At 39.2% G+C, this 16,294-nt stretch overlaps 1 protein-coding gene across 1 annotated transcript in view; it reads left to right on the plus strand.

The window, feature by feature from the left end:
• The window catches only part of LOC117823642 (E3 ubiquitin-protein ligase TRIM9), a 92,484-nt gene that overhangs the window by 66,367 nt on the left and 9,823 nt on the right, over positions 1–16,294 (plus strand). Inside the window, exons 5-8 of the mRNA XM_034698869.1 lie at positions 4,464–4,574; positions 8,033–8,186; positions 15,172–15,338; positions 15,772–15,910. Coding sequence (XP_034554760.1) covers positions 4,464–4,574; positions 8,033–8,186; positions 15,172–15,338; positions 15,772–15,910 — 571 coding nt within the window. The remainder of the gene's footprint in view (positions 1–4,463; positions 4,575–8,032; positions 8,187–15,171; positions 15,339–15,771; positions 15,911–16,294) is intronic.

Consider the following 16,294-nt stretch of genomic DNA (forward strand, 5'->3'; position numbering starts at 1 on the left):
AAAAAATATACAAAAATTGGGGGTATATTACTTAAACTTAGATTCGACTAAGGATTTGCTTAGTCGAATCTGATTTATCAGATTTTGCCCATAGTCGATGAATAGTTGAATGTTTGTTGTTTTTCCTTATTGACCTAAAGTCTGCATGATGGTGACCGCATGACAATATTACACATAACCCTTTACAATTAAGAGACTCGTAGCTTAAAGTAAAAGGGACAACAGAATATTATAAGTATAAAACTTAGATTTTTAAAATCTATACTGCAAAAACAACGAGGTGATGAAGGAGAGAAAACTCAAATAAGACCGCCATCCGTTAAATATGGAAAAACGCGCCGTTATAGAGTAAGGAATCAGGAGATATTTAAACAGTGTTCACACAGCAGAGAGCAGCACTGCGGAGGGTAGTCTGTCCAACTTAAGACTAAACATTTGTATAATGTTCAAAATCAAACCTGAACCAGCTAAAGGATTTTTAAATCTCTTAACAGAACCTTTTAAAACAGTCTTTCATCGCGTCTTTGTCCGCGTGAGTCTTTTCAAATTGTACGTGAGGAAAACCATCGTGTGTACGGGCAAAAGTGCGCTCCTTGCTTTGTTGACTGTAAATCCTGTCTTTGATAATACCCTCTCTGATGGTGTGGAGGTGGATGGGATGCAGTGGATTGTTTTTGAGGCTTCAGACAGCTTTGGGTATCCCTCCTCGTTCCTTTGGCCCCGTACAGTTTTTGTGTGGTCCAGTAATCCTTGCTCTCACAGCCCTCTTCATGAAGCTGCTCCTCATCTTCATCACTATTTTTTAGGATCAACTGAAGTTTTATTTCCTGACATTTTGAGCTGACATGAACCTGAGGTACATCTGCTCCACAGGTCCCCCCGCTAAATGGGAGAGTCCACCTTTAATTACCAGGGGAGATTTAACTACCACTTTAAGGAGATTTAACACTTCAAGAGCTGTTCTCAGAATTACATTAAATAAGTCTATAATTATATAAAAATAGGCTACAGGAAACAGGAAAATAATGTAAAATAAGACATTGAGCACCCCCATGGTTTGAATGGAATGATCCACGTTTCATATGCAAATATTCAACTATGAGATTGGCAGTCGACTAAGGCTCGTTAGAACGAATCGTCGAATATTCGACTATTTGGGGTCACCCCTATTTGGCTGTCATTTGTTTTAATTGTGTGAAGAGATACAATTGTGTCAAAGTAATAATTTCTTATTTCATGCTTGAAATAAGAAATTATTACTTTGAAAAAGCAGTTTTATAAGTGTGAGTGTTGATGAGACAGCTTTGTTGCAGTTGATATTCTAGTTTCAAGTATGTATTACTCAATATAGGTCATAACATCTCAGTAACAAGCTGTACCTTGTTACTGAGACCAAAACACCCAAAACAAGCAACACTCTCTCATAAAAACTGCATAGTGAGAAAAACTATCTCATCAGGCAAAAAATAAGCAAATTTAACCCATATCTGAGTTATTCAATCTTACTTAGATTTCAGTTTTTGCAGTGTGAAGCCCTTTAAACACATATCAGGTGTGCTTTGGTGGACTCATTGAGCATGTTGACATGATGCAGGAGTTACAAGATATACATAAAAAGCTAACAAGGCGATGGCAGCTTGCTGAGTTTCAATTAGCCTTGAACTGAAGCTTGAGACAGCCATCTTAATCTCATTTCACTCCTGCTCTAAGTTCAGCCAGCAGTCGGCATGTGATGTCTGATGTTTGCACGGGAGACGCTCAAAAGACGAGCAAAGGGAGAAAAAAAAAAAGTCAAATTTTCACATTGATCTTTCTCCTCTTTTCATGTTTCCATCTCGCTCTGTTGCATCATTTTCTGAAACAAGGCTCCTGGAACCTACAGAGGAATATATACATGCCAGTTTTTGACACTCACACATTTTCTACCCCTGTTCTCTTTTGGCAGCTCACGTGTTGTTTCTGTCACCTGATCCACAGCACAAAAACACACCTGTGCCCATTTCCCTAATTTTTCTCTAAGGCTGCCATTCAACAATGCAAAAAAAAAATTACAACTACATCTCTTCTTATGCCTTGATGGAGAATGTCTCTACGGGAGAGCTTTAAAGGAACATACAAAGACGTACAAGCAATCTGAGAAATCCTACTGTACTTCCACTCGACGTACGCTACTAAACTGGTCTGCCCTAGAGCGCTTCTTTAGTGTTTACTATGCTTAAGAGGATAAGAAAGAAAGCACTGCAGACCCTTCTTTAACATACACAGGATTCAAACAGCTCCTGTCATGGCTGCCTCTTTGATACCTTTGGATCATGTCACTCAGTTTCCAGTCCTCCAAAGCAAAAAGACAAGCAGAGAAGTGATGTAATCCAATGTAGCTGTCAGTCCAAGCTTCTAATCCTGTAGTCTGCTATTTAAAGGCCTGTTCGTCAAATATTAGTTCACTGAAGGGTCTCAAAGTTCTGTATTTCCTTTCCCTCTATCCAAAGCTCCACCCACGCATGGTCAGATCATCTATTGAGCCCTTGAGTTCTTTTTCATCTGCATTCAGAGTGTTTTATTCCACCTCTTCCTACTCTTTGGACTTGTTTACTTGTCTTTGTTGGCGGTGCTCCGTGCGGTCATGCTCGAGGTGAGGGCGGGGGAATCCTGTTCACAGAGAGAGCAGGATGCTGGTGTGATGTTAAGTCTCTGATAGCTGATTATCAAACAGCAGGAGGGGAAAGAGATGCTGGGGCAAAATGTAATCTCTGCAGCTTGTAAGTGCCGGATAAAACCCTGCAGATTTTTGTTTGGGTGCGACAAAAATGTTGGGAATATCAGTCTTTATTTGTATTGCGCCAAATCACAACAAACCAAGGCACTTTTAAAAACAGAGCAGTTCTAGACTGTACTCTATGTTGTATTAACAAAGACCCAACATCAAGACAGGATAAGATCCAGTGCCAGCTTACAGACAGGACTCAGTCTGATCTCATCTTAATCCACCATGAGCAGAGCACTTTGCAGCATTTAACAAGTTATAGCAGCAAGGACAAACTTCCATTTAACAGGCAGAAACCTCCAGCAGGACCAGACTCATGTTAGACACACATCTGCTGAGACCGAGTTGGGGTTGGAAAGAGGGATAGAGGGAGATGATAGTAGTAGTTGTAGCAGCTGGAGTCTGGCACGTCTACAGCAGCAGGCCGTCTACGGCAGAGATCCAAAAGAGGTTCATGGAAGGGGAAGCCAGTGTAATGAGTTTGAGGTGTTGACTTGGTCCCAGATCTCAGTCCAATTGAGCATTTCAGTGTACTGGACAACCAAGTCCCATCCATGGAGGCTCCACCTCACAACCCTCCAGGACTTGAAGGATCTTCTTTGAGTGATCTTGAGTGATGTTATTTTGGCTCATCTTGGTTGTACTGTTGTGACTTTCCTTACTGTCATTTTTCTTGGCTTACTTAGTCCAGCTTGATTTACCTTGTCTTATGTTATGGTGTCATTTCAAGTTATCATGAATCATATAACTGTTACTATCTTGAGTTATCTTGACTTATCGTGTTGTCTTTGATATTTCAAGTTTCCTGGATAAATCATTTTGTTACTATCTTGACTAATCTTGACTTATCTTGAAAACTCATATCTTAGTAAATGAAATAAGTTATTTGTATTACTTTAAATTTGTTTTGTATGCAACTGTTGCTATCTTTAATTATCTTGACTTATCTTGACTAACATATCACGACGGATTAGTAAGTTGAATTTTTTTAAGTCATCTTGAGTTGTCTTATTATCTCTATCTTGATTCATCTTGACTTATCAGGACCATTCATATTATGACTAATTTAATAAGATGCCTCTTATAAATTCAAGTTATTGTGACTTATGATGTTGCTTCTATCTTCAGATATTTTGACTTACTATGACTTCTGTTATTTTGACTATCCACATCACGGTTCATTAATAAAAAGCTTTATTTATATAGAACTTTTCCAAATTTTTCAAAATAAAATAAGAGAAATGTGAAGAAGACAAATAAAAGGAAATATAATAATTTTGGAAAAAATGAAAACAACTCAAGATAATAGGTTAAAAGAATCAAAAATCAAAAATATAAAATATAAAAAATATTAGAATATCTAAAAATATATCTAAAAATATATAAATATAAAATAAAAATTACAAATATAAACTTAAATATGTTTTGTGAATTTAAGCTATCTTTACTTGTCTTATTGTTATTATCTTATGTTACTCTAACCTATCGTGACTTATCTTGACATCAGTTCATCTTGTCTTGTTGTGATCCATCTTGACTTAATTTGTTGGCACTTGACTCTGACATTAAAAGATGGTCAAATTTAGAGTCCTAGTTTAAATAATCTCCCTTTTTCAGGCTCAAAAGAAACACATCAGCCTCCCACCCTGTGAGTTTGCTTCATTAATCTAACTCCTCCTCTGCTTTGTGTCTTCATCAGGTGGTACGTGACCAGATCACTCACTGCACCATGAAGCTACGCCAGACTACCGGCATGATGGAGTTCTGTCTGGAGGTCCTCAAAGAGAACGATCCCAGTGGATTCCTGCAGGTATCTTGCTTACCGTCTGTATTTGTTTTGAATTCCCTCAGTGTCTGCATGTCTTCTGTCTGCACATAGAAACTGGATGAAGGAAGTCTTGTTGAATACAGCAGAAGTGAAATGTTAGCTCATAGTTCAGCTGAGGATGTAGGTCTGAAAAGTTACAGGCTGACATATCCGAACCCTTCTTTGGCAGCTTTTCGTGAAGTTAGAAAAGCAACCTTTGTGTGAACTTTGAGCTTCATTACCATTTAAAAGCTGATGTGAAACAATAATCAGTGGAGTTCTGTGGAGCACAGACGATAGCTATATCAGGCTCAGGCAAACTAAATGAGTCCTTGGTGTTTTTCTCTTCTGGGAAATTGTTGAACTTTGTGAAACATTCTTTAAAATATGACTGAAATCTGAAGTTCATACTCGGAGGTCTTACTGTATGTTTTAAAAAAAGAAAAGCTATGTTTCTGAAGTGCAGTTTGTAGAAAGAAAAATGTAAATTCAGAAGTTAAAAGGAAGGAGGAGGAGAAATGAGCGACGCAGGGAGCCTCTGATGTCTCCAAACACACTGCGCATCCAGAGGAGGGACACACACACACACACACACGCTAACACAGCATGCATCTGATTCGTTTTACTAATTCTACAACTGATCTATTTTTAATTGACCCGGCACGTCTGGCCATCCTAGGCTCAGATGTTCAATAGCTGATCAATAGTTATTGATCTGTGCATGTAAGGTCAAACTGAAGGGTTATGTGTGACATGTGCACCTGGTCCCCAAGATCCCCTGACTCTCTTTAATTTATCGTTTGGATCAACATATCTGAAACTAAACCTAAGAAAATAAAATACAGATAACTGAACTAGCTGTGTTTTCAAGTTCAAACTAAAACAACAAACTAGAATAAGAAGACTCACTAATCTAAAACATGCTAGGGAAAGCAAAATCTACTCAGGGAAAGAAAAGTAAGGAGGGAAACATACCCAACACTCCTCCTTGTTTACTGCTGAGTGTGTCAGAGAGAGATCGACTGAGCCCACTCTGCCTCTGTAAATCACCTCCTACTACCTCAGCACTAACAGCAGAGGGAGGGAGGAGACCAGAGACACATAAAACCCCCACCCTATGATTTTGAATATGTGCAAGAAACGTCTATTCAACACACAGAATACAACCAGGTGTATTGTTTGGCATCGGATGGTATCATGGCCCAGAGTGTTGCAAAGTCCTGCATTATGTTATCGTATCAGATCGTCTCAAATTGTATCATATGGTAATGTATTGTAACATATTGTATTGCAAGGTAACGTATCGTATCGAATGGTATCACATTGTATCATATGGTAACATATATCGTTTTATTTGAAATTTTATCGTATCATCATATAATACGGTATCATTTTGTATCTTATCGTAATGGTTAATTTTGTATAGTATTGTTTCTAACGTATCAAGTTGTATCGGATCATTTCGTATTGTAACATATATCATTGTATCATATATTATCAATTCTTATTGTATTGTAATGTAACGCAACGTAAAGTAACGTAAAGTTACGTAATGTAACGTAAAGTAACGTAATGTAATGTAACGTAATGTAAAGTTACGTAAAGTAAAGTAACGTAATGTAAAGTTATGTAAAGTAAAGTAACGTAACGTAGCGTAATGTAAAGTAATGTAAAGTAAAGTAACGTAACGTACACAACGTAACGTCATGTAAAGTTACGTAACGTAAAGTAACTTTAAGTTACGCAAAGTAACGTAGTGTAGCGTAAAGTTACGTAATGTAACGTAAAGTTACGTAATGTAAAGTTACGTAACGTAATGTAAAGTAAAGTAAGGTAACGCAATGTAACTTAATGTAAAGTTACGTAAAGTAACGTAAAGTAACGTAATGTAAAGTAACGTAATGTAAAGTTACGTAATGTAAAGTTACGTAACGTAAAGTTACGTAACGTAAAGTAAAGTAACGTAGTGTAACGTTAAGTACAGTAAAGTAACATAATGTTACGTAACGTAAAGTAACGTAACGTAGTGTAACATAAAGTACAGTAACGTAGCGTAAAGTTACGTAACGTAAAGAACAGTAACGTAACGTAAAGTACAGTACAGTAATGTAACCTAAAGTAACGTTACGTATCGTTTTGTATAGTTTTGTAACATATTGTATTGCATCATATCTTATCGTATGGTTTTCGTATCATTTAGTAGCATACCGAACCATATCTTATCCTTTCGTAACTTAATGTATTGTAACATATCGTATCGTATTGTACTGTATCTTATCAAATCGTATCGTATTGTATACTGGTCCAGAGTATTGCAGTATCTTATTATCTTGGATGGTATTGCTTCATATCAGGGCCAATGTGTTCAGGTTCTTGCTAAAAGCCAGCTCTAATTAATAATATTTATATTTGGGTGTATTTCCCTCAAACAGCATATATTAAATGAACCATAAGGTTTAAAATCAATGAGAAGAAAACCTTTAATCTCATTAAAAGAACATCAATTCCCTACAGTAAGAAAAAAAAACAGCAAGGACTTGTTTTTTTTTTAATATCTCAAACCCCAACAACTTTTATGATATACTGTATACGAATCCCACTGAATTAACAAGATTAAATTCTGTGTCTCTGTTACTGTTTATGAATCATGTCTCCTCCTGGAGAGAGATAGCAGGAGGAGAGAAAGAGAGCAAGGTGGAAGGAAGTGATGAAATAGAGATCAAAAAGGCTCCCGAGGGACTTGCAAACACACACACGCACACACACACACACACACACACACACACACACACACACACACACACACACACACACCCTAGCCTCCATTTCATCTGAATATTTTATGATGTATTGATTACAAGGCTCTTTATGGTTTCTAAAGCCTAAATCATACTTAGAGGCTTTTAAGGAATCAAAGGTGGATATTAGGGATAAATTTAAGTTCTGGGACGCTCAGTGCAGCTAATCCGAAATGGGAAAAGAAGCTAAATGAAGCAATTTAGGTTTAACTGCTGCAGGATGAGTCTGTAAATCCTCAGCTCATGCTTTGCCTCTAAAGACGATAGTGATCTTTTCCTGCAGCTGAGTGCAGAGTGCAGTTTAATGTAATGTATTCACTTAGTCCTTTTTTTTTTTCTTTCATTCATCCTGAGGCAGTGAAGCTCCCACCAGCGAGGGGTCTAATTCTTATCCTTAAATATTTGAACTGCACTAATGCGTGCCTCATTTGGCTTGTCAGACACAATGTAATGAAGTCGGGCTAATGGAGCAGATCCGAGAACAGCGGAGACAATCTGCATAGAGGGAGGTTATCTCTGTGAGCACACTCAAACGTAGATGTAAAATAATCCTCCTCATTCCTGTTCTTCTATGACTGTACACGTCTTCCTCCTTGTCGACCTTCACTGTGTGCACATCTGTTTCGACCTTTAACTTCATGATAAACACACGTCTGTCTCCAGATATCAGATGCTCTGATAAAGCGGGTGACGTCATCTCAGGACCATTGGGTGAAAGGAGCCCTGGAGCCAAAAGTGGGCCCTGAGTTTGACCTCACCCTCACCACCGACTCGCTGCTGCAGACCATCCTGCAGCTGGACTTCTGCCAGGGCAAAGGTAAATGCAGAAAAGCACACGCATGTCCACTTTTAAATCTTGTTACAGGATCCATTACAGGATTGAATAGTCTGTTTTACTTCAAATATGTTTCTGTTTTTAAAATCTACTTTTTGCACAATCTTAATTACTAACTATTAGTATTTTAAATCTCTCTGTGAAAGTGCTGTGCTTCACATTTCTTGTTCTTAAGTGAGTACCGAAAACACTGAATCCCACATTTTTTAAATGCCCCTTTAGCATGCCATAAAACTGTTTTGTGCAGAATGGAGATATTGATGATTTAAGTCACAGTCATAATATCTTTCACTGTGACTTTAAGAAACCCTGGCATGGAAAATTACTCAAAAATCCCAAAACAATTTTATATATTTGATTCAGTTATTATTACTTTTCTTTTTGCTCTGTTTTGGTCACATCCCTTAGTTTTGGTCCTTCATATTTTCTTTCTGTAGAACCATATTCAGCTTCTGCGAAGGTTACTTTAAATCACTTATGACTAGAGATGCATTGATTGTGAAATACAACTGTCTAGCTGTCACTGTAGCAAACTACATGTGGCTGATCTTTCTCAGAGATGGTGAAATACTCCCGCATTGCTGACATTTTCATCAGAGTTTGTCTAACAGGTGACTTCTTCTGCCCAATACAAACCCTGCAAATCAGCAGTTAAGTATACTAGATTGCTAGCATTAAACATCCACTGCTGACATCGGTGCATGACACATTTTTATATAGCGAGTCTGCAAATGCACCGTAATGAAAGTTCGCCATCATCACACCTTTGTACATAGATTCTGCGCCGGTGTATTGTTGGTGTGCCCATGTTTGATTTCACATTTCTGTTACTACCTCTCATGAAGGCACAATGGTGGGAAGACTTGGTCCCACCATTATGCTTCCATGACAGCGAGACGTTACAGGTGCATAAATATTGCGCCTTGAATTTGCAATATGTAAAGGGCTAATAATTGCAAATGGGCCGATGTTTGTTAACAGGGCACATATTGGTCAATACAGATGTTCAACTGCTTTATCTGTGCATCTCTAGTTATAACCAATAATATCAAACTTGTTGCTACCAGTTTGTAAAACGAGTTTTCTGTCAAAATCCAGAAGAACGAAAGCCAAATCGATACGTTCAACTTTTGTAAGCTAACATCAGACCTCCACCTGATCTGTGTTCTGTCCGTCTCCAATTCTGGTGGAACTTGGCCATAAGCCTTTTAAAGCTGTTGTCAAATGAGTAAACTGGACTTAGTCTGTAAACTGGGTGGTTTGAATCTTTGAATGGACTCCATCAAGAACAACAAATCATAACAAATCAACTCAACACCTGAAACAAAGCAGAATGTCTCTTAATGATGAGGTTAACAGAGATCTTCTCCTCTAAGGTTTCTTCCAGATGTACAACAATACACACAACTGATTAGATATTCATTGTTTGTTTCTACCCAGCAACCCGTGCATGAGTAAACACTGCATACATGCATATTGCTGCACTCTGAAGACATTACCCAGATGTATTGTTAATGTATACAGAATATGTAATCATCCCTGTGCAGCTTTAATTCTAACAACGCCCCACTGAGGCAGTAAAGATGACCTTAACCTCACTAAAACATCCTGTATTTTTATAACCAATCATTAAGACTTATATTTCATGTTTACTTAATGAGTTACAGTAATACAGTATTTATTTACAACACACTGGGATCCATTACAAACCCATTCAAAGCACGTGTAATATAATCATTACATAATCATGATCAGTTTAGTGCTGTGGTGTTAATAACTTGTACATGATAAAGTGATTATGCACTCATAATAGGTTAATGATATTGCCACTTTAATGCTTTGTTTCCTCCTGGGAGCCACCTCAAGCAAGCTATTGTACTCCAAAGATAGTTTTCATCTCTTGAATCCTCAGATATCAATCTTTCAGAGACAAACCCAAGATTGAAGATAAAGATTTGGCCCGTATCTGCAGGTCGTGACCCGCACTGAGTTTTATTTGAGGAGAATTTCTCTGATTTGAGCTCCAGCTGGGAGGATTGGGACCCTGAGGAGTGCAGAGACTTTGGTCGTCCCAGCTTTGTTCTTTACGTTACCCCACAGTCACACCCAATGTGGAACAAAGCGGTGAAATTTAAAGATAGACCGTTTGATTTCACGTCTTTTGAAGTGAAGTCTTCCTGAGCGGCGGCACAGTGTAGGAGTTGTCCTCATTCATGAGCTGCCTTTAATTATTCACTGTCATCATCAGTGCCAATCTGAGCTGAATAAGCTGTTCTGGATAACATGTGCTTAAAGAAAGTCTTGATGTTCTTTTGATTATATAGTCAAATTATCTTGGGTTACTTTGATTAATGAAAAACTGTAATAAAATATTTTTATTCAAATGCCAGATTAGATATTTTGAGACAGTTTTGATTGAACATTTTAGGGAATATTTTCACAATAAAACACAGTATTAACCCTTTCTTTCCCAACATTAAATTACAAAATTCATTAACTTTGTTAGTTATTTGACCTTTTGCAATTGTAAGGCTTACTGAAGAAATACAAAAACTAAAGTTACACAGCATATAAAATCTTCTTCTGCTCCTGAAAATTCAAAATGCTTCGGTAAAACAATCATTGAGATTACCTTTGTGTCTTCTGTGGAAGGTAAACACAGCCGAAGTCAAACTAGAGCAGTGAAAAGACAAGATTGTGGGCCTTTTGTTTTCTTGAGCAAGTTTATAATGACCTTGTAATTATCCTGAGAATATTTCATATTTTCACTTTATTAATTCAAGTGTGTGAATTCAGTGAAAGTGAACTCTCTTGTGTTATTTTCTGCAATATATTAAAGGCAGAGTCCATTGTATCTAAAGTTTCACATTTCAGAACAGGAAGGGTGGCCTGACTTTGAATAAAGAACCTGGTTTTAAAACTACCAATTTAAGAAAATGTTGCAAATGTTTTTAATAGAAACCTGCAATTTCATGTAGTTACCTGAGGAAGAGATGTCCTTTATTGATTACAATATGAAAAGATACATGAAAAAAGCTCTAATGACAATCTGCACTTCTTAATCACACAACCTTCATGTTGTACTCTTAAGGGCCTGTGCACACTAACTGTGTTTTCTGTGCTGGAGATGCTCCCAGACCTTAATTTCAGAGCATTTCTCATCTTTATTTATATAGCACCAAATCACAACCCATTTTATCTCAATATTCTTTCCAAACAGAGCAGGTCTAGACCGTACTCTATGTTCTATTCTTAACAAAGACCCAACATCAAGACAGGATAAGATCCAGTCCCATCTTACAGACAGGACTCAGTCTGATCTCATCTTAATCCACCATGAGCAGAGCACTTTGCAGCATTTAGCAAGCTACAGTGGCAAGGGCAAACTTCCTTTAACAGGCAGAAACCTCCAACAGGACCAGACTCATGTTAGACACACATCTGCTGAGTCCGTTGGGGTTGGAAAGAGGGATTGAGGACGATGAAGAGAGAGAGATTTTAGTAGTAGTTGTAGCAGCTGGAGTCTGGCACGTCTACAGCAGCAGGTCGTCTAAGGCAGAGATCCAAAAGAGGTTCATGGAAGGGGAAGCCAGTGTAATGAGTTTGAGGTGTTGGCTTGGTCCCAGATCTCAGTCCAATTGAGCATCTCAGAGTGTACTGGACAACCAAGTCCACCTCACACCCCTCCAGGACTTAAAGGATCTTCTTTGAGTGATCTTGAGTGATGTTATTTTGAGTTGATAGGGATAGATGAGATGAAGAAAGAGAGAGAGAGAGATGGATAGAGGTGAGACGCCTACGGCAGAGATCCAGAGGAACCTACAAGACAAGGGAGCTCAGGGACTCCAGAAAGGTTTTGTATGCTTAATATTTGCTTTCATTCAAGGACATTCAAGGACAAAATAGAAAAGTTGCACTACCTTGAACTTAGAGTGTAATGACAAAAAGCAGGAGACATGTCTGTCTAACATGAGTCTGGTTCTGCTCAAGGTTTCTGCCTGTTAAAGGAAGTTTTTCCTTGCCACTGTAACTAGGTAAGGACTTAAGATTAAGATGGGATAAGACTGAGTCATGTCTGTAAGAGGGAACAATGATGAAACTGCTGAAACTGCACTGCCAGCACAAAAAAACGTGTTTAGTGGACACAGGCCCTGGTTCTCTCTCCTTGTTGCAGCCTTTCTTTCCCCATTTTACAGTGAATATGTGTATTTGCAGATGATACCTTATTATACATTTATAAAACTTCTGTGTTTTCTCAATCTTTCTAAATACCTAAGAGATTTTCTTTGAGTTTTAAGAGTGTGACAAACATTAAAATAATAATGAGGTATTCATTTTGTTGCATATAAACCCCATTAAAGACGTTTCTCCCTGGGATAAGGAAGATTCACAACTTGTGGAGTGCATAAAACGTGACTTTTCCCACTGTTTGTCATTCAATTGATAGATCCCATTCTAGCATTTGAATTTGAATGCCATCAACCTCAATTTATCTGCTGGTCTCACCTGCTTTAAAGCCATCTTCTGTCCACGTGCTCTTGTATTAAAACCTCCAAACCAACGTCATATTTCCAGATTTACAGGAGATTCCGTTATTGAAACAAATGCAGGCAGCAGGCAGTGATGAGGCTGACATGGAGGCAGAGAGCCCCGGAGGTATTTCAGAGACTTTTCAATGTAAACCTATGTTACCTTCCCCCCTGAGTTGATTTCGTCACTCCCTCCTTCGTCCTTCTCCCTCAGTCCCTGGAAGTCCTCACGGCCATTCTGGTTGGAAACTCACTGGTCTTTTTTTGTCCCATAGCATCTATCTGGTCTCCCTCCTGTGCATGATTCCTGTTTCCTCAGGTTGTCTCCAATGAAGGGCAGATTTACAGACTAGTTCAGTGGAAGAAATGTGTTGCCTAAAGCAGCTCTCTGCTCCCCATGCTAGTCCAAAGTTACTTAGTACTCCACCTATTACACTGTGAATAATGACAATTTGGTTACAAGTTGCCCAATAAGAGTTTTCATGGCATTATCTTGTGTTTGGACATGAATCAAAGAATTATTTGGCTCCAAATGCTGAGAATATTAACATTAGAGGTGACATATCATGCAAAATGGACTTTTTAATGGTTCTCTACCTGAAATATGTTTCCCTGGCATGTCTAGAAACCCCCCGAGAATGAAAAAAATCCATTCTGCCCCTGTTTTGATTTCTCCACCTTTCTGTAAATGTGTGTGAAACGAGCCGTTTCAGACTTCCGTGTTTTTGTTACGTAACAACAATATCCGGTCTGTCACGGAGTCAGAGCTCGGAGCTTGTTCAGCCCATAGACTGTATAAAATAATACTGAATCCCCCCTCCGTTTTTCATTACCTGCACAAATGTGTGCTAACAAGGAGCTTAGGAGGGAGGCATGCTAGTTGTAGGCTGTCTTAATAAACACAAAGGTCGGTTTTACTCCCCACGTCTGCAGATTTGAAGATCTAGTGGATGATTTTTATTTATCATGGATAAATGCTAGCGCTAGTTAGCATAGCTACATAGCTACATGTTTGTAGCTGTAGCTGTATACCAAGACACACGTCGACATACTGACAAATAAAACAACAAAAAACACTAAATCTGTGACCAATCCTTCAGAAAAGGTCCCGCTGCCTTTCTGGCAGAGGTCGGTTTTACTCCACACGTCTGCAGATTTGAAGATCTAGTGGATGATTTTTATTTGTCATGGATAAGTGCTAGCGCTAGTTAGCATAGCCACATAGCTACATGTTCATAGCTGTAGCTGTGTACCAAGACACACGTCGACATACTGACAAATAAAACAACAAGAAACACTAAATCTGTGACCAATCCTTCAGAAAGGTCCTGCTGTAGAGGTCGGTTTTACTCCCCAGGCCTGCAGATTTGAAGATCTAGTGGACAGCCGAGGCCACACCCACTTCCTGAGGGGGCGTGGTCAGAGAGAAAACAGAGTGTTCTGAGGAGGACTGAAGAAGAGGGCTTTTCAGGCATGCCAAAATCTGATTTCAAAGTGTTTTTTTGAGCATAAACTTTAAAGACATGTTTTGGGGACCTCTTAGACCAATATATATTGATGAAAAAAGCGTGATATGTCACCTTTAAAGATGATAAACTGAAACCAAATCGACCCTGCTAGGTTCCTCCCTTTGTCCTGACTGCTGCCTTCCCCGTCTCCTCACTACTATGATATATATGGAAAAATCACGCACCGAATTCGGAGATGATCACCTTCAGAATCTCACATGTGTGTCCAGTACTCATTGTACCCTGGTTCTTCTGTTTGTGTGTTTGTTTTGGAGTGTGGTTTCAAGTTTTACCACCAAAGGGTTAGACGGATATGTCTCCATTTCCATTCAACAATCCTCTGATTTACTGCTGGTTTGTCTCTTAAATACTCTACCAGCTGAGAGGATCCAGCCCCCCACTTAAGCTTTTAATTAATTCAAAGCTCTTACATCAGTCTTACTTCCAACTGGGAGTTTGAATTTTAAAAATTTGTCATCATGAAGTTGCTTAAATACTTTGCAGGGGAATTAACGGACAGAAACACTCAGAGTTGTGTTTCATTTATTAAACATCCAACATCTGCTCGTCTTCGGAGATGATATCAGTCTAACCCTTTGCACTGCTGCCTCCATAGGGGTATAATGTCCTCACATGGCCTACTTAAAGACTCCACTGATTCCCAGCTGTTGCCCTCTAAATGAACCTGGAGCTCATTCACCTTTAAGGCTCTGTTTTTCATTTCCCACTAGATCCGCATTAAAGCTCCTCTCTCTTTCTTTCCCCTCTGTCGGTTTTAAAGGCAGCCAGCCAGCTGACGACATCACCCTGTTTGTTCTCCTGTTTCTCCTCCTTCATCCACCCTTTCATCTCCCTTCTCATCTCCTCCACCATCCCTACCCCCCAAGTTACAACCCCATACTTCTTATCCATCTCTTTTGTTTCGCCCAGCAGTGGAGTCCGGACTGTCGGTGCCGGCAGCTCCTCTCCTGCAGCTGGAGAAGTGCTGCACGAGGAACAACAGCGCCACGCTGGCCTGGAGGGTAACTGCACCACCTACCAGCCCCATCGAGGGCTACATCCTGGAGCTGGATGACGGGAACGGTGGACAGTACAGGGTCAGTGCTTCACAATAACGCACACTGAGAAGAGTACATGCAATAGAGTACAGAGCTTAATGCTAGCATGACATGAATCTAATAACAAATGCAGTATGGTATTTATTTTTTACTTTATTGTTAACAATCCATATGCTGCTTAACTCAAACTAAAGCCAGATGGTAGTGTGTGTGTGTGTGCGTATGTGTGTGTGTGTGTGTGTGTGCTTGGTTGAATATGTGTGTCATCAGCAAACATGCATTTCAAGTGCATGTGCACAGCTCTTATCCCTCTCTCTCTCTACTAACCCTTGAGTCCATGCATGCATCTTCGAGTGTTTAAGCAGCAAACATACACGTGTTTGCACTTAATCTGCATTCATAATGATGCCAACATAATGTGTCCTTGTGTGTGTTTGTGTGTGTATGTGTGTGTGTGTGTGTGTGCCCCCAGGAGGTATACGTGGGGAAGGAGACAGTGTGCACGGTGGATGGCCTCCATTTTAACAGCTCCTACAATGCCAGAGTGAAAGCTTACAACGTCGTCGGCGTGGGGCCGTACAGCAAGACGGTGGTGCTCAAGACCTCAGATGGTAGGTAGTGTGTGTCCGTGTGTGTGTGTGGCTGTGTGTGTTTTGCTACCTACTCTTTATTTTGGCACACAGTGGCTTCAAGACAACTGCCTGTCTAGATAAGAAAAATGTCACTCAATACCTTTAATTTTACACGAGGGATGTGCACGCTCAGTAGACTGATGATTTAAATGTTGTCAAACTTGCTGGTCAGTTAAATTAATTCAGAATATTCATACTATAGTAGGCTTAAAATGTTGAGCATACTGTGTGTTGTGTCTAAGCTGTAGAGCAGCCACTCACTACTATCCACGGTTGTAACTCCAGTTAATAGCTACTGCCATAATGCCCCAAAGCTCTACTACCTGGATGTAAACAAGCACCAATGACAGATGGCCTCTCATA

Source organism: Notolabrus celidotus, chromosome 13, assembly GCF_009762535.1.
Source record: "Notolabrus celidotus isolate fNotCel1 chromosome 13, fNotCel1.pri, whole genome shotgun sequence".
Lineage (NCBI taxonomy): Eukaryota > Metazoa > Chordata > Actinopteri > Labriformes > Labridae > Notolabrus > Notolabrus celidotus.